This window comes from Meles meles, chromosome 2 (genome assembly GCF_922984935.1).
Source record: "Meles meles chromosome 2, mMelMel3.1 paternal haplotype, whole genome shotgun sequence".
Taxonomy (NCBI): domain Eukaryota; kingdom Metazoa; phylum Chordata; class Mammalia; order Carnivora; family Mustelidae; genus Meles; species Meles meles.
The window spans coordinates 38971350-38992803 of NC_060067.1; the positions used below are offsets into that span (position 1 = coordinate 38971350).

The 21454-nt window shown below is 40.2% G+C and overlaps 1 protein-coding gene across 2 annotated transcripts in view; it reads left to right on the forward strand.

Annotated features, from left to right (window-relative positions):
• Nucleotides 1-241: 241 nt before the first annotated feature.
• Nucleotides 242-21454, forward strand: part of ARAP2 (ArfGAP with RhoGAP domain, ankyrin repeat and PH domain 2) — a 190273-nt gene continuing 169060 nt past the window's right edge. For both annotated transcript variants that reach the window (XM_045997333.1, XM_045997334.1), the window contains exons 1-2: nucleotides 242-384; nucleotides 14274-15329. In XM_045997333.1, coding sequence (XP_045853289.1) covers nucleotides 14428-15329 — 902 coding nt within the window. In that variant the 5' untranslated portion in view covers nucleotides 242-384; nucleotides 14274-14427. The remainder of the gene's footprint in view (nucleotides 385-14273; nucleotides 15330-21454) is intronic.

Sequence of the window (21454 nt, forward strand, 5' to 3'; positions counted from 1 at the left end):
AGCGCCGCCCGCGCGGCCGCCGCCCGGCCCCAGACGCGGTGCGGGCAGCCGGCGGGGACCGGGGAGGAGGAGGCCCCGCGCTTGGGACCGACGGTGAGGACCGAGTGAACCGGGCGGGAGAGACGCCGGCGCCGGGGCTTCCCCGCCCGCCTCGCCTTTCCCAGCTCGGCTGCCCGCGCGCCAGGCGAGTACCGGGGGCCGCGGGTGGGCTGGGCGGCGAGGCCGGGGCGGGGCCGGGCGGGGGCGGAGGGGACAGCCTGGAGCTGGGCCGGGGCTTTTCGGCACTTTCCGGGTAAATTTCCAGAGCGCAAAGTGCTTGGCTCTGGTTTCTGCCCCTTGGATTTCCCTCCCGCGTGTGGGCGTCTAAAAGGAAACCAGAAGCGGGTAAGTGATATAAAAACTCCTTACTAATGTGATTTGACCCGGGAGGGTGAGAATCCGCACAGACTACCAGGCACCTCCTCCAGCACCCAGTACCCCCAAATAAAAAGAAGCTGCCCCTTAGCGAGTCTCAGGCACCACGTTATTTACTCGGTGGAGGTAATGAGTTTGCTCGGGTCTCGGTGCTCCCCCGCACCCTGCTTGTTACACACTTTAAGAGGACAGGCTTGTTAGTTAACTTTAATTACAGTCATTTGGCCTCCACCTGCCCGAACCCAACACCGTACCCGGGGACCTGTCAGCAGTGAGTTTACTAGATTGATCTTTCTCATTTTGTTTTGGAGACAAGTTTCTCGGGGGAATGGGTGTCCATCTCCTTGAGTGAAGTAAGTTCGCCCAGGCTTGTTTTCTTAAACACTTTCCTCACCTCCTTTCGGCGATCCGGAGTTATTTTGATTTGGGGGAAGGCTAAGTGAAATTATATTGTGAACTATGTCCTTTGATAATGAGAGGAAAAAAATAGACTCATGACATTTTAGGTTTTTGCAAGTTTGTGTAGTGATAGGAACATTTTTTTTTTTTTTTTTGAAAGGTTGTCCTTGAAGTAGGCTGCTCGGTGGATTATATCCTTATGGTTAAAAAAAAAGCCTATTGAAAAAGAAACTATTTTTAAAAGTACGTTTAATCGGATGTCACTGTGATTACCAATAATAGTATTGTACTTACAAGCTCAGTATTGATTTCCCCCGCACTTAAGCACTCTACACCCGCATGAGCTTATGGAACTTTGCCCATAAGTAATTGGAAGATGAAGTTTTGGCAGTTTTAAAAAGGAAGCTAACATTTTTAAGGGGGGAAACCCTCTAAGTTATGACTTTCATACACTTACAAGAGAAATACTGAGGGAAGATTCTCATGACATGACACTTTAATAGTGTTTAAAAAAGAAAGAAAAGAGTGAAATGGGTCATGGAACTAAGTTGGAGCCTAGAGTGGAAATGTCTCCCTGGCTCCTTTTTAAACATATAGTTAACAGATAGACATTTAAAGTGGGTCTTAACTCCACCAGTGTTTTATATAGATTTGGTTTGTTAGTACTCAGAGGTTTATTTAAATTAAAATGTATCTAGGGGTAAGTCAGTTGACTTGTTAAAACTTACTTATGTGGGTGTGTGTTTGTATTTTTTCTGTCCTCTCTAAACCTGTTAGATTTTATATGGGTTGCCCATGAAAGGAAAGGTGATTGTGTGTGTGTGTGTGTGTGTATTTTTTTTTCCTGATGGTATATTTAAAGATAAACTCTTAATCATCTAATATCACAACAAGCTTCCAGCAGTGACTCACAGATTAATGCTTTTCAATTCAAATACTCTTAGTTACTGTGGTAAGTGTAGGACTCAGATTACAGTAAATTGTGATTTTTTTTTTTAAAGATGTAAAAAAATTATTTGAGAGAGGGTGCAGGAGGGGTGGCAGGTGTGGGGAGGAGGGGGATGGGCAGGGAGAGAGGGACAAGCAGACTCCCTGCTAAGCAGTCTGATAATGTGCTCTATCCCAGGCCCCTGGGATCACCCCCTGAGCAGAAGGCAGACACTCAACAGACTGAGCCATCTTTGTTCTGCTGAATTGCAATTTCCTTGGAAACTTTTACATTAATATTATGGAACTATGAAGTTTTAAAAGCCCCAGGACTCCGAGTTCTAGACTTCATGATATCCAAGAAGTATTTTGTTTTGTTTTGTTTTGAATTTCTACCCCACCTTCCTGCAACTTTGAGAAAGTTTGATGAAAGATGTTTGAAATTGCCAAGTATTATGATGGTCTTTGCTTTCATAGCTTTCTTTTAACAAGAGGTTTTTTTTTTCTCATTTATTTATAGACTCATTTATTGGATCCAATCTTGGCACTTACTAAATTGAGGGATTTTTGGAATTCTTTGTAAAATATAAATTATGTAGAGAACTTTTTATTAATGTTGGAAATATTTCTTAACTTTGACCAAATGTGAATTGATGAGAGATTAGAAGCTATGAGATGTCTTTTGAAGCTTTACTATGAAGTCCTGGACCCGGGTAGTTTGTCACTTTTGTTTATCTTTTTTTTTTTTTTTTTAATAGCATTGGCCAGGTTAAACATATAATGATGGTTAAACCATTTTGCTTGCTTATTTCCTTATTTGAAGTAATAGTCAATGGTATTCTCTTAACAAAATCTTTTCTAGTTTAAGTATAGCATATTTGTTTACCCATGCTATGGAGGGGAAAAAAAAGGAATCCTGATTTGGGTTGTGTCATCATTTGATCAGCTTCAAGAGTCAAAAGTACTAGTGAAGAGGTGGGAAGAATTATCTTCCTCTCTGACACCATTTGTGTGCAAAGCTGGATGGGCAGCTGAGGACATACTCAGGGAAGGACTAAGAAGAACATGACCTCATGTTTCTCATAAAAATGGGAGGCACTAAGGGGCTCTCTACAGGTTATATTACATAGCTTTAGCAAAAGGAAAGAATGGGTAATCAATGTGAAGCTGGAGAGATGATCAGGAAGAAGCAGAAGAGAGGTGTGGTCTGCATGCTGATTATCAGGTGACTTGGGCTCATGGAGGTGGTGATGGTTAACAGTCATTGTCAAGTCTCTTTCACACGACCCTGATGAAGTCTGGAGTCTTTAGACTGTTACTCAAGGCCCTTCAGAGCCAACTCCACCTTCCTTTTCTGGCCTTAGCTTTCATTACTTCTTTTTTTTTTTTTTTTTTTTTTTTTAAAGATTTTATTTATTTATTTATTTGACAGAGATCACAAGTAGGCAGAGAAGCAGGCAGAGAGAGAGGAGGAAGCAGGCTCCCCGCCGAGCAGAGAGCCCCATGCGGGGCTCGATCCCAGAACTCCGGGATCATGACCCGAGCCGAAGGGTAGAGGCTTAACCCACTGAGCCACCCAGGCGCCCCGCTTTCATTACTTCTTGAACCTTAAGTTTGCTCCAGCTGTTCCCATCTCCTTGCTGTTATTAGATGGAAGACATCTCCCTCTGTGCCCCCTTGATGGTGTTTCTTCTGCTTCGAGAGTGCTGCCCGCATCTCCATTTCTTCCTACTCGTCTTGAGATTCCCGTGCCTAGCCCCTTCACGGATCGTTCCATCCTCTAAGCTCTGAATGGCTGCATATTTCACTGACTTTCATGGAATTAATTTGGGATTTTTAGAGTTCCCTGACACTCATGAAAAATGATGGTTCTACTTCTCTGTGTAATTAACAATAAAGCAGTATTTAAAATGTAAGCCATGTGAAAGGCAAAGTCACAAAATTAGATTTTTCTTAGTATTATTTAAGTGCTTTTTGGGGGTATTATCAGAGTGTTCCAATTTCAGCATTCCTTCTTTACTGGGCCTTAACTGAGGGGTAAAGAAATGGTTGTTTGCCTGTGTGCTATTTTCCTTTGCTTATCGATCTTTCTATACTCCTTTAGATTTTTGAACTCTTTGAGAGAAGATATCGCATCTTCACTTTCTTTGTGGCACTTGACACTGTTCTCAGATGAGGTAATAGGTAACCTTGAACTGCAAATATTTCTCACTATTATTACTCTTGGAGAGAGTAGTTAGTGTTCCTCAAATATTTATTCAATGAATAAATGTAAGTAAATGAGTCAGTAAGTTGGGAAACATTTGCTGAGATACCCTCTTTTCTTAAGAAAAAGAGACTTTGACAATAATGGAACCAATAGGAGTGAGCTCCCAAATTCAGCTGGAAAAGAGGTCAGGGTGCTATTTATAAATGCAAAGAGAGGAAATGTTCACAGTAGGCTATTTTGAAACATCTGGTTGTTAGTCTAAAAATGCGACTCAAATTCAGAGAAATCGTGGGGTATACGTTTATACTAAAATTTTAGAAGTAAAATATAATGTATGATAAAATGCCCATAGCATTAAGTGTAAGTCTTAAAATCTCCCTGTTGAACTGCAGCATCATGCTAGTTTTGACCTGAGTAAATGAAAGGTATGTTCAGTGTAGCATGAAATGGAACAGAATCCTGAAGAATGTGTGCTGGTGTTCTTATCAAGAGATCTAAGTGGTCCAGTTCTCCTTCTTGCAGCTGGCACTTGGCAGAAGCAGCGGTCCCACCAGGGGCCCACAGGTGGGAGTTCTCCACTATGATGCAGGCTTTGGCTTGATGCCTTTTTACTGTCCCCACTTTTGTTCTTGTAGAAGGTTGGCAAGATGCAACCTTTCTGGTTGCTCAAGAATTATGGCTCTCCTTCAAAGATCTGTGAATTAGAACTGAAAACAAGTTTCTAACGTTAGTCAGTTAACTTAAAAATCTAGATCGACAGCTTGAAAGAGAAAGATTTACTGATACTAAGGAGATTATCCAGCACTTAACTATGAGATTATTATCTGAAACACCTAAACCTAGGTACTACCTAACCTACTAGTAACTTCTCATAATGAGTCAGTGTATTATCACTCCTAGCCTTTACTGGTTGTAGAAATGGATATTAAGTTCTAGATTTTTGAAAGAGTTGTATTTTTCAGATTGCACAGTAAATAATCAAAATATAACTTAAAACAGTCCTTTCTCTTTGATCCAAGCTACAGAATGCTTTTGTCCAGGCTCTGGCTATTTTCAGCTCAAACCTTTCCATGCAGCAGACACTAATTAAATGCTGATTGCTTGCCAGGGACTGTTATCTTTATGCATATTTACTTATTTCACCCTCAGAACAGGCACTATTGTCATTACTGCCTACAGATGACAGTGGTGAGGCACAGAAAAATGAAGGAATTTTTCCAAGTTCATGCAGCTAGCACATGGCAGAGCTGGGGTCACTGGTAATCCCTGTGCTCTGTGTCCCAAGTCTAGTCTTCAGGTGAAGTTCTCATTCTCACTAATCTAACCGCATCTCTATATTGCTAAATTAATAAAACTATATTTACTGCTGTGTTAGGCACACTGTAGGTTTATTGGAAGAATAATTTAGAGTGCTAATTTAAAGGCATGTAATTTTACCAGGCAGGCAGAACAAAAGTAATACAGTATATGACCAAGTGCAAGATTGTTACAAGTGAGTGAATAATAATAGACAACACTGATTGCACATTTACAGTTTATGTCCAGTACTGTTCCATATACCTTATATATTTTACCTGTTGAATCCTAACGAATCCTTTTAATACAAGGTATTTTATCGTCATTTTACAGATGAGGAAACTGAACTTCAGGGAAGTTAAATAACTTAGTAGGATACACAGTTAACAAATGGAGAAGGCTGGTTTGGAATTCCAGTGGCCTGACTCCAGGGCACAGTGCTCCTGCCTGGGTGGAAGCAGGGATGGGGTAGGTAGGGAAAACTCATGGATGTGGTGGTCCCTGGTTGTTAGATTTCAATTAGTCTCTAAAGGAAAGGAAAAAAAAAGTCCTAAGTATGTACAGGAAGTTCAGTTTGAATAAAAGCTGAGAAGTTGGCCCAGACCTTCTAGTCTCTCTCTCCCTAGCTCCTTGTTGTGCTACACAAACGAAAGAAAACAAATCATGAAACATAATATTTGCCATCTTCACTATTTCTGAGGGTACAGTTGCATAGTAAGTAATTTACATTGTTGTGAGCTAGATCTCCAGAACATTTTCATCTTGTAGAACTGAAACTCCACACCCATAAGATGGCTCCTCCCCACTGCCAGCCCATTCTACTTTCTATGAATTGTTCTACTTTAGATACCTCATAGAAGTGGAATCCTGCTGCATTTGTCTTTTTGTGACTGCCTCATTTCACTTAGCATCATGTCCTCAAGGTTTATCCATGTGGTAGAATATTGCTGAACTTCCTGTTTAAGACTGCGTAGTATTTGTCTGTGTACACCACATTTTGTTTTTTATCTGTCAGTCAACATTCAGATTGTTTACACTTCTTCTTTTGCCTCACATTTAAAGTTAAACTTTTATGACCCTGGTCTAGTACCGTCTGGAGCAATACTTGAGTATTTTCTATTCTAGCCACACTGTCTTTGTTTTTACCATCACTATTGACTGTTCTCATGGACAGTGACTACTTACTTTGGTTATATTTGATTACTTGATTTTGACTTCATACTGTGGTGGCATATAGTGTCACAGTAGCTGTCTTTCTGCAGTGATAGATGCAAAACACGTGTTAATCAGCTACATTTTAAGTTACCATTGCTGTATACAGTAATTTCAAAGATATTTTCCCATAATTTATGTCATTTTGTCTCAAATCTCACCCTAAGTAAAGGTAAATGAATGCAGGTTTCCATCTGTAACCACTTTCATGGACACACACACACAAACTGAAAAGGTATATAATGCTTGAGCTTATAAGACATGGTATATTGAAACAGGATTTTCCCAGTGACTGTAAGTGCTTATCCCTAGCTAGAGAGTCAAAGGAGAGGAAAAACATGAAGTGCTTGGTACCACTCTATTGTTAAATCAGTTATGTGACTATTAGCATCATGGTTAACAGCACAGGTCACGGAATCTGACCCTTAGAATTCTGGAATCTATCCACTGTTTATCTGCTGTGTAGCTTTGGGCATGGGACTTTCCTCCCAAGGCAACTTTGAGGATTAAATGAGGTCCCACACAGATGGTTTGCAAACATCTGTAAATATTGGCTATTAGTAGCATGTAAGTCTGGGGGAAAATGAAAGAGGATGGCGGTGTTTTCATGGGTGGGAGGAGTAGTGTCAAGGTAAGGAGCATGGCAAAGAAGGTCAGGGCCTGCGGATGACCACAGTTAAGACAGATGGCCATGTTGGGGAAACTGGGCTTCCTGTAAGGGATTTGGTGGAGGTAGTCTTGCCACAAGGTAAATATGTGAATGGGCAGTAGGAGAGAGGTGCTAAACTGCCGATTCTTTAGTATTTTTGGCAGCCAAGCACTCAGCTAGAAAACTAAGGATTTTAGGCTTTCTACCCTTTGCAGTCTGTTTTACAGTATGGGATGGAGTAATGTGACAAGCATATTTTCTCTAAACCACTTCCTCTTCTGCATGGTTTTGGGGTAACAGTCAAATATCATCTTATGAATACTTGGAGATAACATCTTGGTATTAAACATGAGTTTACTTGATATGCACATGCCATCATATGTATTTCTTGTGACTATATTGTGTACTGAAGTAAAGGTGGAATTCTATTACAACCTGTAGCCTGAACTAACTAGTTCAGTATGTTATCCATATGGAGCTCACTGGTTTCTTAAAGGATTAGCTATTTCTCCACAGTAAGTTTATTGTCAACTTGAAGTCAGGAACACTTCCCTTATCTTTAGTGCCAGTCGTCCTCTGGGGGTAACTGATTATTTGTAGAGATTTAGAGGACTAAAAATTGTATGTGAGGTTTCTACCTTGGTGATCGTTGCAGGGTGTCATAAATCAATTTTCCTATCTACTGGTGCTGTTCAGTCATTATGACCAGCGAAAGCATTTTTTTCACACATTTCTGGGTTCTCCCTGGGAGATAGTTTCACTCCATTGGGAACCATTATTCTGGAATACAGTAAACTCTCATTGTTTTTCAAATCAGTAAGATTTGTATTGATAACCTTGGGAGTTTCATTATTCATGTGGCAACCTAATTCCGTTTTTATTTGGTAGATATTTTTTAAGGTTCCTTTTGGGTTTTGTGATCCTGTGATGGTTAAACCTACTTTGACACATTTGTAGTTTCTAAATATTCTAAAGTTATGTTTCTGATTTTAAAAGGGTGTGCTTTAAGAGATGGGTTAAGGGCGCCTGTGTGGCTCAGTTGCTTAGGCGACTGACTGTCTTCGGCTCAGGTCATGATCCTGGAGTCCTGGGATTGAGTCCCACATCAGGCTCCCTGCTCGGTGGGGAGTCTGCTTCTGCTGACCTCTCTCCTCTCATTCCCCCTCTCTCTCCCTCTCAAATAAATAAAATCTTAAAAAAAAAAAAAAAGATGGGTTAAAGTTATGAACGAATTTAATTCTTTTTTAATTTAATACTTTTTTCCCCCTCTCATATGATATGAGAGTTAAGCAAATGGAATTCCAGAAATTGTTAGCACTGTGTACTTCAGTGACTTCATGGTTTTCAAGAAGTGACCGCTGGTTTTCATTTGTTTCTTTCCTAGCTCAACTAGGGGATGTGACCAAGATCCACTCCACTGGTAGTGGGTGGAGGGATGGGTGGTGGGGAGTGGCTCACTGAGGTGGTTTACCTTACTTGAGGCACGGGAGCAGGATAGCTGTCCCAACCCATGAATTTTTAAAAGCCTCACAGGTGGATTGGAATGCTTCCAGTTGACCTCCTGCTAACCTCTAACTCCTAATTTGAAGATCTCTTTTAGTGGTTAGATGGACTGGAGAAATCTGTATGTGAATCCTGTCTCTGCTTCTGACAAGTTTAGTGACCTAGACACAAGCTTTAACACTTTGTGTGTTTTATACTTTCTGTTTTAAATCATCTGAAAGCTGGGAAGAAGTCATTCAGCAAACATTTATTGAGTACCTACTATATGCCTGACAGTGTTCAAACATAAAGGCTAGAGCAGTGAACAGCACACAAGATCTCCGCCCTCTTGGAACAGTCCACAGATGCTAGGTTGTAACAAAGCCATTAGAGCAGGGGTAAGGAATAGGGAGGCACAAGGCCGCTGGCATGCATGGTGGGAGTAGGGAAGGCCTCTCTGAGGTGGCCACATTTGAGCAGAGACCTGCTAAAGAGATGGAGTGAGCCATGGGTGTTTGTAGAGAGAGCAGATCTGAAGGAGCTGTGAGGGTGAGAATTGAGCTCATGAGGTGGGAATAAAACTGAGGCCACCTTGATGGCAGTTGAGTGATGGGAGTGGACAGCCAGGAAATATGAAGTCGGAAAGTCCCACGGAGTGATGTGGTGTGACTTTTGTTATAAAATGAATCCTCCCAGGTGCTCTAGTGAGACTGTACCATATGTGTATGGGGAGAGCGCAGGACAGAATCAGGGATTTGAGTCAGGAAGCTATTGTTGTGGTCTGAGATGGACAAGGTGATGGCCTGGATGAGGCTGTGAGCAGACGTGGTGAGAAGTAGTTGGTTCAGGATGGAGTATCCAGGTTGAACTCAATAAAATAATAAGATCTTGTGTTATTAAGTGATATTCAAGCCTGGCATGGAGCAGGGAGTCCTAAATATTACTTCCCTTTTACTTTCTCTTGAAAATTGGTCAGGATAGGATGGACAAACGTGGAATCACATCTGTAATGCCAACTTTTTATACATTCCCTGAACATGTACTACATATACATTGTGCACTGTGTTTATAAAGAAATGATTTGACTGGCATTTATGAGGCAGCTTTTATGGACTGGGCATCATCTTGGCAGAGTTATTAGTTTATTATAGGGTAGTAAATAATAGGAAACAGCTTTTCTGTGTGCAGTTCTAAATGCTTCACAACAGACATATGAAATACGTATTATTATTTTTTTACAGGTTTTTATTTATTTGACAGATAGAGAACACAAGTAGGCAGAATAGTAGGCAGAGGGAGAGGGAGAAGCAGGCTCTCTGCAGAAGAGGGAGCCTGACGTGGGGCTCGATTCTAGGACCCTGGGATCATGACCCGAGCCAAATGCAGCTGCTTCACCAACTGAGCCACCCAGGTGCCTCTGAAATAGGTATTATTATTATTATTACTTCTGTTTTCCTGGTGAGGGGAAACTGAGGCCCAGAAAGGTTAAATACTTGTTTAGGCTCACAGAACTAGTAAGTAGAGGAACTAGGATTTGACTCTGGGTGTCCAGCTCCAAAATCTTGGTTTTGCACTGCAGTATCCCACTTCTGTAGCTTACTATGGAATGAATCGAATATGATTCAGTTCTTTTAAGAAGTAAATGCTGTAGGAGTACAGAGAAGAGGGCTTTTTTGTTCAGTAGAGACCTTGTAAAGGAAGTGGCATTTGAGTTAGACTTCAAAGAATGGGAAAGATTTCAGCTGTGGGGAGATAGTGATGATAGGGATGGAAATAAATAATTATAATGGTGGAAATGTATGTCTACTAAGGACTTAACATGTAGTAAGCACTGTTTTAACAATCTTCTTTAGTACAGAGGTACCCGTAAGTGTTTCCATTTTATGGATCCGGAAACAGACACACAAATATATATGTGTTGGGGCACCTGGGTGGCTCAGGTGTTAAGCGTCTGCCTTCGGTTAAGGTCATGATCCCGGGGTCCTGGGATAGAGTCCCACATTGGGCTCCTACTCAGCAGGAAGCCTGCTTCTCCCTCTCCTACCCTCCCTGTTTGTGTTCTCTCTCTTGCTGTCTCTCTCTGTCAAATAAACAAATAAAATCTTTAAAAAACAAAAAAACAAACCCCCATATGCTTATGTTTATACTGCTAGGAAGTGGAAGAGTGGGGTTTGCCTCTGACACCAGACTGATGGGCAGTGGGTTAGGAGGGGCATTCCATCCTGGGGGGGAGAGTGAAGCGCTTAGGCTCAGGTGGGATGGTGTAAAGTATATTTGGTGAATGTGAGGAATTTAAAATTGTAAAATTTTCTTGCACATCACTGGTCATCTTTGGGGTGTGTTACAAGTACAGATTTCTGGGCCTATTATCAGCCGCTGTTGCTGTACAGAAGATCCTCAGATCAGTATCATAGAGAGCCACTGACCTAGATCATAGCATGCATGCCAGTGTGCCCAGGTGGAGGCCAGAATACAGGCATTGATACCATTTTAAGGAGTGTACACATGGTAGCATTTGATGGAATGGGCATGTCCATATCTTTGTGTATGACGTGCATATAGGGTAGAAGCCCCTGTAGAAAGAACTGGATCTGTGAACACCCTTGAGTGGTCAGACAGTTAAAAAGTCTGGTGATTAGAGAATGGAGCCAACAAAGTGCAGATAGGATGGTAGGGCCTGTGGGGAGGGAGCCTCTTCCAAATCTTGAAAAGGAATCAAGTTCATGTTCAGCATGTGGAATGATAGCAGAGGGGTGGTTTTGGGAATTTGGTGTATCTGTCCTTGATTCAGCCACCCAGGAAGTGTATGTATATACTCCAAGGGAAGGAAAGGGCGTTGCGTATAAAACCTACATGCACACACACCACAGAACTAACAAAATGGGACTCTCAACCACTTCTATGCCTACCATCCTCCCCTGTCTCTCTCTTTTTTTTTTTTATATATATTTGACAGAGAGAGAGATCACAAGTAGACAGAGAGGCAGGCAGAGAGAGAGAGAGAGAGAGAGGGAAGCAGGCTCGCTGCTGAGCAGAGCAGCAGACTCGATCCCAGGACCCTGAGATCATGACCTGAGCCGAAGGCAACGGCTTAACCCACTGAGCCACCCAGGCGCCCCCCTCTGCTGTCTCTTAAATGTGTCCCAAGCAAGCATTCTGCAGAGTTCTAGGATTCCAGTTATACATGTGTCTGAAAAAAAGGAGTGATCCATTGTATTTTAAGAGGTTGAAAGGAAACCTTCACAGAGGTGGTAATACCTGCCTGCCTATTCAAAATTTTAAATTGGGCACAGGATTTTCTAAAATGTTCAGATTTGCAGGCAGATGGAACATATGCCAGAGGATGGGGCGATTAAGCAGTTTGTTGCTTCAGGAATGATAATTAACAATAATGAGCTACAGTGAGCGATGATGCTGGTAGAATGTTTGGCACAGTTGAAATTGAGACTGGAGCTAGTCCACAGAACACCTACCTTGCAGTAAATAGTGGGAGGTATGGTATCTGCACATAATTGCTGTTTACGTCAGTAGTAGCTGCCATTATTGTTGTTTTTAGACTGACACCGGACTGTGGTAGGACATGGTAACAAGCTTAGACTTTATCCTTTTGAGGATGCAGAGTGACGTGCCAAATTTGGATTTTCAGTAGCTCACTGATAGCTCATGGTCTCCATAGACCATGTGAGGGATTTGTTTAGAGACTGTAATAATCCAGGCAAGAGATCTAATGAGCATCTGAACCATGGCGGGGGCAGTGCAGATAGAGGAGTGTATTAGTCAGTTTGGGCTGCTGCAACAAAAATGCCACACACTCTTTGACTTTAACAAAACAAAACAAAATTCTTTTTCTAACAGTTCAGGACATGGGGAAGTCCAAGATCAGGGTGTTAGCCAATTTGGCAGTAGTTATTTCCATTTGCGATGTGAAAAAAAAAATATATATATTTATAAAATAATTGTATAGAGCAAGAGTATTAGTTTTGTATATAGTGTTGAGGTTTAAGCTTTCTTCTTTTTTTTTTGGTCTTGACATTTTTTTATTTTGACTGTGACAGAGGGACACCTTATTGTCAAAGTCATTTCCTGCCCTGCATCTCATTTGTATTTTCTTTGCTTCTGCAGTGCTGCCTGAGTACAGTACGTGCTTTCCCTTTTTTCACATACCTGTGTGTCATTGTTTGCTGATATTTTTAAACAGTCGAGGCAACGGCTTTTGGGTGACTGGCAGATAAGACTTGTGGTGTCGGAGTTGTGCCTTTTGGAGAGCTATTTTGTTTGTGATTTCCAGAGACATTGTATCAACACTTTTTCAGATCAGTTTACCTAGGTGAGGGGTGTCTCCTTTGGTTATTTCAGCATGTGTTATGCATTTTCTGTACTTTTTTCTTTTTATTGAATGAAGCATAATATCCAGAAATGTGCACATATCCTACATTTTCACAAACTGAACACGGTTGTATGAACAGCACCTAGATGAATTGACTTTTTAAAAAATTTAATGATGTTTGGGAGAAAAATGAACCTATGTGAATCTGCTACTCATAAAGGAAAATGTAACCTTTAAACTTTTTCCTTTCCCTTTCATATTAATTTATTTCCTGTTATCTAATGTGTTTAAGAATTACCTGGTCTTATCTTGTATATCAATATTGTACATAACATGCTATTGCATTTTTTTTTAAGATGTTTATTTGAGAGGAAGAGAGCACAGGAGCATGGTGAGGGGGAGTGGCAGAGGGAGAGGGAGAAGCAGACTCCCCGACCGCCCCCCCCACCCCAAGCAGGGAGCCGGATGTAGGGCTTGAACCCAGAACCCTGAGATCAGGGCGTAAACCGAAGACAAGATGCCTAACCAACTGAGCCACATAGGCGCCCCAAATGCTACTGCATTTTTTAAATGGAAACTCTTGACCTGAGAAATAAGTTTAATTGTGCTTTTTAAGAGAGTCTTTGAAGAAAGTGTATAAAAGAAGAAAGTTGTTCATAGCTAGTTACAGTTAAGAGAAACTATCTAAAATTTGGAAATCAAAAGACTGTACAGCATGTTCTTTCAGTGCCTTGTGTGGGGGTGTTAACAGGCCAACCCTAAGGGTATTTAATTCTCATCTTGTGCTCTACTTTTAATTTACTATTTAGTTAGAGCCCTGAACATGGACGTTATCTGTTAGCTTACAGATTTTTGTCTGGTAAAGAGATAACCCCAAAGATTGTGGTTTTATTGCCTTGCAGGACATTAACAAGTTTTTTAAATCTAACCCACCTATCTTAGTCTAACACTTAAAAAATAAGTCTTTTCTGATGGGCTGTCTAAACCTGTTCCCATAAATGCTCCTGGAATTAGCCTTACCATCTTACTGGTTCCCTCATTAATTAATGGGTTGAATAAATTATTTGACACATGTTCATTTTATATTTGTGGGAAAGTCATTTTTTACCTTTTTTGAAAATCATCATTGGATACTACCATGGCATTTCTCTTCTGTACTTTCACATTGTACCTAGGATTTGACTTCTGAGGACGGCACAGTAATGCCAAAGATTCTAAATTCTGAGTAAACTGAAGTAATTATCCTCATTTCTGTTGTGTTTCTTCAGAGAAAGTTTATAAGGTATGAAACTTGGTTTTAATAACTAAAACGTCCTAATACATTAATATTCTCTCTCTCTCTCTTTTTTTTTTTGCAGGCTTAAGCACATAAAACATTCACTGTGAAGAAAATAACATTTTGAGACATTTTTCTGTCACAAGTGGTAGAGGAACAACCAGAAGTGCACTCTCCTATGTGTGTACCTCATTTTACTGCTTTTGATATGTCAGCTTAGTAATGAAGCCACCATTATGTCCTCAGTCAGTGAAGTAAATGTTGATATCAGAGATTTCCTAATGAGCATTAATTTGGAACAGTACCTCCCACGCTTCCGCGAGTTTGGTTTGAATACTGTGAAAGACTGTGCAGCAGTGAATGATGGTGTGCTACACACAATTGGAATATCACCTACGGGACACCGGAAGAGGATACTGAAGCAGTTACAGATAATCTTGTCAAAAATGCAAGATATCCCAATATATGCAAATATCCATAAAACAAAGAAGGACGATGAGACTTCAGAGGATCACCACACTCCATCTTCTGGTCAAAACACCTCCACAGAACTTTCCGATACGGGTAACGTGCAGGCATCTGGCCTGACGCGCTGGGAGACTGTCACCAAAAATCTTGATCGAAGTGACATTGCAAATAGCCAGTCTCTTAAATCAGACGATAATCTGTCTCTTCTTAAACAGAACTTTCTTGTTCCAGAAGAAGAACTACACCTGAATTTGAGTTCTTTCCAACATACTCTATTTGGTAATGAAAATATTAAAACGGAATCTTTGATTACAGAGAAAACTACGGATTGCGCAGTTGAAGAACAACAAACAAAAAGATTTGATGTGATCTCAGAAAATGCGAGCAAGCTTCCTGATGTAGATCCTGAATGCCTTTCTTCCCTTGGCTGTTCAATATCGGAGGCAAATTCTGGAAATGGAACTAATGGTTTAACAGAAAGATCACCGCCATCCCCATTTTTTCAATTTCAGGGAGAAATGGTTGTTAATGATTTGTATGTTCCGTCATCTCCAATCCTAGCGCCTATGAGAAGCCGTAGCAAGTTGGTTTCAAGACCATCTCGGTCTTTTCTGCTAAGACATCGGCCTGTGCCAGAGATTCCAGGGTCAACAAAAGGAATTTCAGGGAGGTAAGAATTTTTACAGTGAACTGTATGTATTCAATTTGGGGGAATTTGGTTACCTTTAATACAGATTTTTAGTGTTTGAGAATTAGACTTATATTAATTTACCTACTCAACCAACATTTTTTTCCCCTTCTTTTAAAACTAGAACATGCCATTTCTTTTACATATTATTTCCCAAAGTCTATTTTCAACTTATAACTGCCTGGGACTCTTTAGTTTTCTCCCATGTAATTGGGGGAAATTCCCTTCAATATCACCGGGCCGTTCCTTCCCATACTCTCCCCTGGCGCCTGGTGTTATATTCTTCCACAAGTGCAGTTCTCATACTGAAATTGCTGATTCTGTGTCCCCACTGAATTCTTTGTTCTTTGGCGGGGACAGCCTTTCTAATGTGTATATTTCTACTGCCTGACACAATGCGTTGGCATGAATTAATAATTCAAGACACATCTTAGGAGCTCCTGCTTGGGTGCTGGTCACTGCGCTAGGTGCAAAGGAGGGAGGGAAGAATAAAGGCGCTTGAGGTGTAGTGTAGGAAACGGATATAAAAAACATGGTCACAGTATAGTGCGAAACCCAGTTCACTCGCACGGAATTCTAAGGAGGGGCCCCCCAGCATGTTGGGTTCGTAGCCTTTGAGGTAACTGTCCGGCTTAAGCGCTGACTTAACAGCAGGGAGAGCTTTCATCCCTTTCTCAAAGTTACACCTAAAATAGTTGTGGTTTTCTCCAGGGTTGTGGTGGGATGTTTTTTCACTAAAAGCTAACACTTGTCTCTCTTCTGGGAGTCCTGAGGTGGTTCGACTGTTAACTGCTGTGGTACTAAATGCAATTACGGATTTCCTGCATGGGCGTTTCTTCAAGATCCTCTGTCCCTGCGTGCATCCACTCTGTCCCTACTGTTGGTCCTTTTGCCCTTGGGCATCTGTGGTGATTATTGTGCAAGATCCCGGTTGTGTTTGCAGGAGGAAATGTGGTGGTTTAGTATTTGCCAAAGAAAATGTGGCCATTTACAGGACTGTTCATTTAAGAACGTCTCATTAGAGGGGCATCTGAGTGGCTCAGTGGGTTAAGCCTCTGCCTTTAGCTCAGGTCATGATCTCAGGGTCCTGGGATCAAGCCCCGCATCCGGCTCTCTGCTCTGTGGGGAGCCTGCTTCCTCCCCCACCCCGTCCCCCCCCCGCCTGCCTCTCTGCCTACTTGTGATCTCTGTCTGTCAAATAAAATCTTAAAAAAAAAAAAAAAAAAAAAAAAGAACTTCTCATTAAAACATAAACTCTTTGAGGGTGGAGAGCCTAGCTTGTTTGTCTTCGTCTTGACATCGCTAGTGCTTATAGCGATGTCTAGTCTTTCCTTGGAAATCAGTAGTAATAGTGTCATTTATTAAACACTGTAGGTTTGAGTTTGGTTTAAAATTTCCCATGGATTATCTAAATCTCACAGTGGCCCTATGATACACGTCGTATTAATCACCCACTTTTTAATGAGGTGACTGAGCCTCAGTTCATTTTCTAGGATCACATGACTGGTAAACTGGGATTTCAATTCCAATACATCAGACTCCAGAGCCCACACTCACTTTCTTAACCGCTTATTTAGTAAATATTCTTAAAAATGTAGATTGCATGTAGGAGATTTGAAGTATTAGTTACACAAGTAGAAGATGACTAATTTTTGTACGACACTTCAGTTTTAAAATGTTTTGCTAATTTTAAACAAAAGGCAACTGAGAAGGGTTTGCTATGAGTACACACATTGAAAGTGTTTCTTTGCCAGAACAGAATCCTTTTGGGAGTTGGTAGGATAACTTCAGATAAGAAACATTTGGCTTAAGTTTTAAACAAGTTGTGCTATTTTTCATACATTTTTGAGAATTTTTTGGTGTTTATTCAGTTGTAAGTGTAAGTAAGCTGTGCATCCTATGAAAGGCTTGTTATTCCCATTATTTATGTGAGTCTTTGAAGATGAGACTTGAAATAATGTTAAAATTATTTGTGAATAACTTAGTGCCAGTTGCTTCGGAGCCCTGCCAATTACCCCTTGTAACCTTTCTGCTCTGATTATGGCAGTAAATGGTACCTGTATATCTATGGTGCTCATATCATAACATGAGAAAGTAAACTAAATTATTTTCAAACTGCACTGTGTTTTTCCTTGTGGTGCTGGCCTGATTGCAAAAAATAATTTTGCAAGATTTTAAAAATGTCATAATATGACTTTAAAACTGTGGATTCTATAACCCGAGATGGTCTGTAATCAAATAACATATAAATGATATTTTAGTACATTTCTTGAGGTACCAAATAAAAATATTTTTTGTGGGCAATACTTGTAACATAATTCCTTTACTAGTTAAACATTCCATGTATCTGTTAAAAGGTATAGATGTTGGATGTGTTGTCCTGGTGTGAGGCTCGCCCTTTCTCTCTCTCTCCCTGAACACAAGTTCCTCCCCCTGCCTTTTCCTTCCTTATTTATCTGACGCAATCGACTCCTGGCCAAATGGATTATCTTTGTCCTTTCCTTGAGTTTTCCCTGAATTCCTGCCTGCTCCTAGTCTTGGAAAGGCTGGACTGTGTGGGGATATGGACGACGAACCTCAGAAGCTCTTTTTAATCTTGAAGAGCCAGCTCTTCCCTTATCAGCTTCCCCTGGAGGCCTCCCATAGAGGCCTCCAAGCAGAAGGGGAGTTCCAGCATCTTGCCCTTTCCCAGGGAGCCTCTGAATGTTTTGAGGGAAGGGGAAAAAAGCAGAGATGCGGGGAGGAGGATGGTACGCAGGGCTGCACTGTGATCAGAGGACATCCGTTACAATTTAAGACTGAGGTACTGTATTGACTAAGGGTCCTTTACAAGTATGAAATATAAACCCCAAGTCTCTAGGCTACTTTGAAATTTGTATTGATAATAGCAACCTTAGATATTTTTCTTTAGTTACACATAGACATGATATGAACATTAAAAGTGTCCCATTACATGGTAAAGTACCCACTACATGGGTAATACTTTAATGTTGAAATATACATGAGCAGAAAATGTACAAAAAAGTAATAAGCAATTGTTGGGTACATTGAAGTGGAAAAATACGGGAATTCAACCTGTCTTTCTCATGTTCAAGAAAACTGCACATTTCATGTTACAGTGCAAAAACGCTTAGCAGTCCAAAATTTATTTTCTTTTAAAGTACCTTCTTATGAATTCTGTGAAAAAAGTAGGCTGATTATTTCAATATTTGCAAAATTTTGACTTTATCTAAGTAACAAGTCAAAATTTACTTCGTGGTTTGATTTATTCTTAGAGGATGATGATGTGTCTGCTCCATACTTTTTATAAGTAAAAAGACATTAGGTTTATACTTTTTAAATTTTCAAACACCGCTTTGTTTGCAAAAACATATAATATTTTTAAGTTTTTGCTGAAATTCCAGTTAACAGATGGTGTAATATTAGTTTCAGGTGTAGAATATAGGGATTCAGCACTTCCATACAACAGTTGTGCTCATCACAGTAACTGGCCTGCTCCTCAGTCCCATCACCTGTGTAACCCATCCCTCCACCCACCTCCCTACTGGTCACTATCAGTTTGTTCTCTGTAGTTAAGAGTCTGTTTCTTTTTTTTTTTTATTTTTTTTTCCATTTTATTTATTTTTTCAGCGTAACAGTATTCATTCTTTTTGCACAACACCCAGTGCTCCATGCAAAACGTGCCCTCCCCATTACCCACCACCTGTTCCCCCAACCTCCCACCCCTGACCCTTCAAAACCCTCAGGTTGTTTTTCAGAGTCCATAGTCTCTTATGGTTCGCCTCCCCTCCCCAATGTCCAAAGAGTCTGTTTCTTAGTTTGTCTCTCCTCTTTTTATTCCCCTTCGATCCTTAGTTTTGTTTCTTAAATTCCACATATGAGTGAAATCATATGGTATTTCTCTAACTTGTTCAGCATATACTCTCTAGTTCTATCCATATCCTTGCCAATGGCAAGATTTCGTTCTTTTTTATGGTTGAGTAATATTCCATTGTACACATATGCACACCCCATCTTCTTTATCCATTTGTCAGTCACAGGACACTTGGGCTCTTTCCATAATTTGGCTATTGTGGATAATGCTGCTATAAATATCAGGGTGAATGTGTCCCTTTGAATCAGTATTTTTCTATCCTTTGGGTAGATACCTAGTAGTACAGTTGCTGGGTTGTAGGGTAGTTTTTTTTTTTTTTTTTAAAGATTTTATTTATTTATTTGACAGAGATCACAAGTTGGCAGAGAGGCAGGCAGAGGACAGAAAGAGAGGGGGAAGCAGGCTCTCTACTCAGCAGAGAGCCCAATGTGGGGCTCGATCACAGGATCCCGGGATCATGACCTGAGCCAAAGGTAGAGACTTTAACCCACTGAACCACCCAGGCGCCCCTGGGTAGTTCTATTTTTAACTTTCTAAGGAACCTCTGTACTGTTTTCCAGAGTGGCTGTACACATTTGCATTGCCACCAACACTGCAAGAGGTTCCTCTTTCTCCACATCCTTGCCAACACCTACTTGTTTTTGTGTTGCTGATTTTAGCCATTCTGACAGATGATGTGAGGTGATATCACTTTGTAGTTTTGTTTTATATTTACCTGATGAGTGATGTCAAACATCTTTTCATGTGTCTGTTGACCATCTGGATGTCTTCTTTGGAAAAACATTTATTCATGACCTCTGCCCATGAAAAACTATATTTTGCGCTACAACTTTTGCTAGTTGATTAAAAAAAAAAGTTTGAGAATAATGATGTAGATTTTTGTGTTGCAATCCTTCTGTAATTATCATTATTCTCACCCTGAGGATGTTTTTTGGAACTTCTTGGATTGAGACTTAATTGTCTGTACATTGTAAATTTCACATGCTTGGTTTGTGCTGTAGTTAATACACTCTCATGTTTTCTGAAATCAGATTTGTGTGTTTTAGCTAGATATTATGTAACCTTAAGGCAGTTTTAAACTGATGCCTAATGATTGTGGTTTTCTTTTGGAATTGAGTTCTGTAATGACCTGCAGTTAGTTTGCTGTAGCAAGTCTGCTACGAATTGCAACAATTGGATTTTTAAAAAGACATTTTATGAAATGATAGCCCATTTATGGTGTGTAATTATTTTTTGGTGTGGCTGCCTTCTCTAAGAAACAGGTAAGTATAGATCCTAAAGGGAGACCATTAACATTAATTAACCTTTATAACACTGCTTTTCTTGGTAATTTTAGGGATTAAAACATATATAAAAAATAACATCTGTAGGCATGCTGAAGATCCACTTTAATAATCAGAGGTTTTTTTTTTTTTTTGCCACTTGGTGTTTTACTTATTTTTGAGATTTGTCCACATTGATGCACATGTTTTATGCAATAACTGTTACATATTATTTTATTAAAAATAACACTCTACAGCTTATTTATTCCCTTACGAGTTTGTTGACATGTTTTTTCTATCACAAGTGAAAAATGTGATTACTTTTAAGGACTTAGAGAAACAAATGTGCACATCAAATTTCCTGGGAGGAACGGCCATTTTTTTTCTCTAATAAAATAATGATTTGTTCATTCTTACTGAGTGTTTATATTGTGAAGAGTACTCTTTAAATGTTTTAAAAGCACTTTCTCATGAATACTCATAATATTCCTAGGAAGCAGGCCCTGTTTTATTCCCCTTTAATAAATGAGGAAACCAGGCTCAGGACTGTTAGATAACTTGGCCAAAGTCACAAAAAGTGTAATTAACAAGAGAAGATGGTAACTACTGCCTTTCTGTATGGGTTTTTAATTTTTGTAAATCAACCATGCTTTATATTTCAAATTTAAAAGCAGTCTACAGTTTTTAGGATAAATGGTGGGATATCAATAGAGCAGAAGGAGACAGAAATGTGGAAAGAGTGTGAGCTTTGCTTCTTGTTAGCTGTGGGAGGTGGGCTGGGAGGTCCTCCTCTCTTTATTGGTGAGATTTGGCACCAGGTCCTGTGTCATAGGGCTGTTATGAGGATGAAAGATGAGATGCAGATATATAAATTCCTAACATAATGCTTTGGGCATAATAACTCTTAGAATATAAAATAGCTTGTGATAATTTATTCATCGATAAATGAGAATATAAATTACTGATAACTG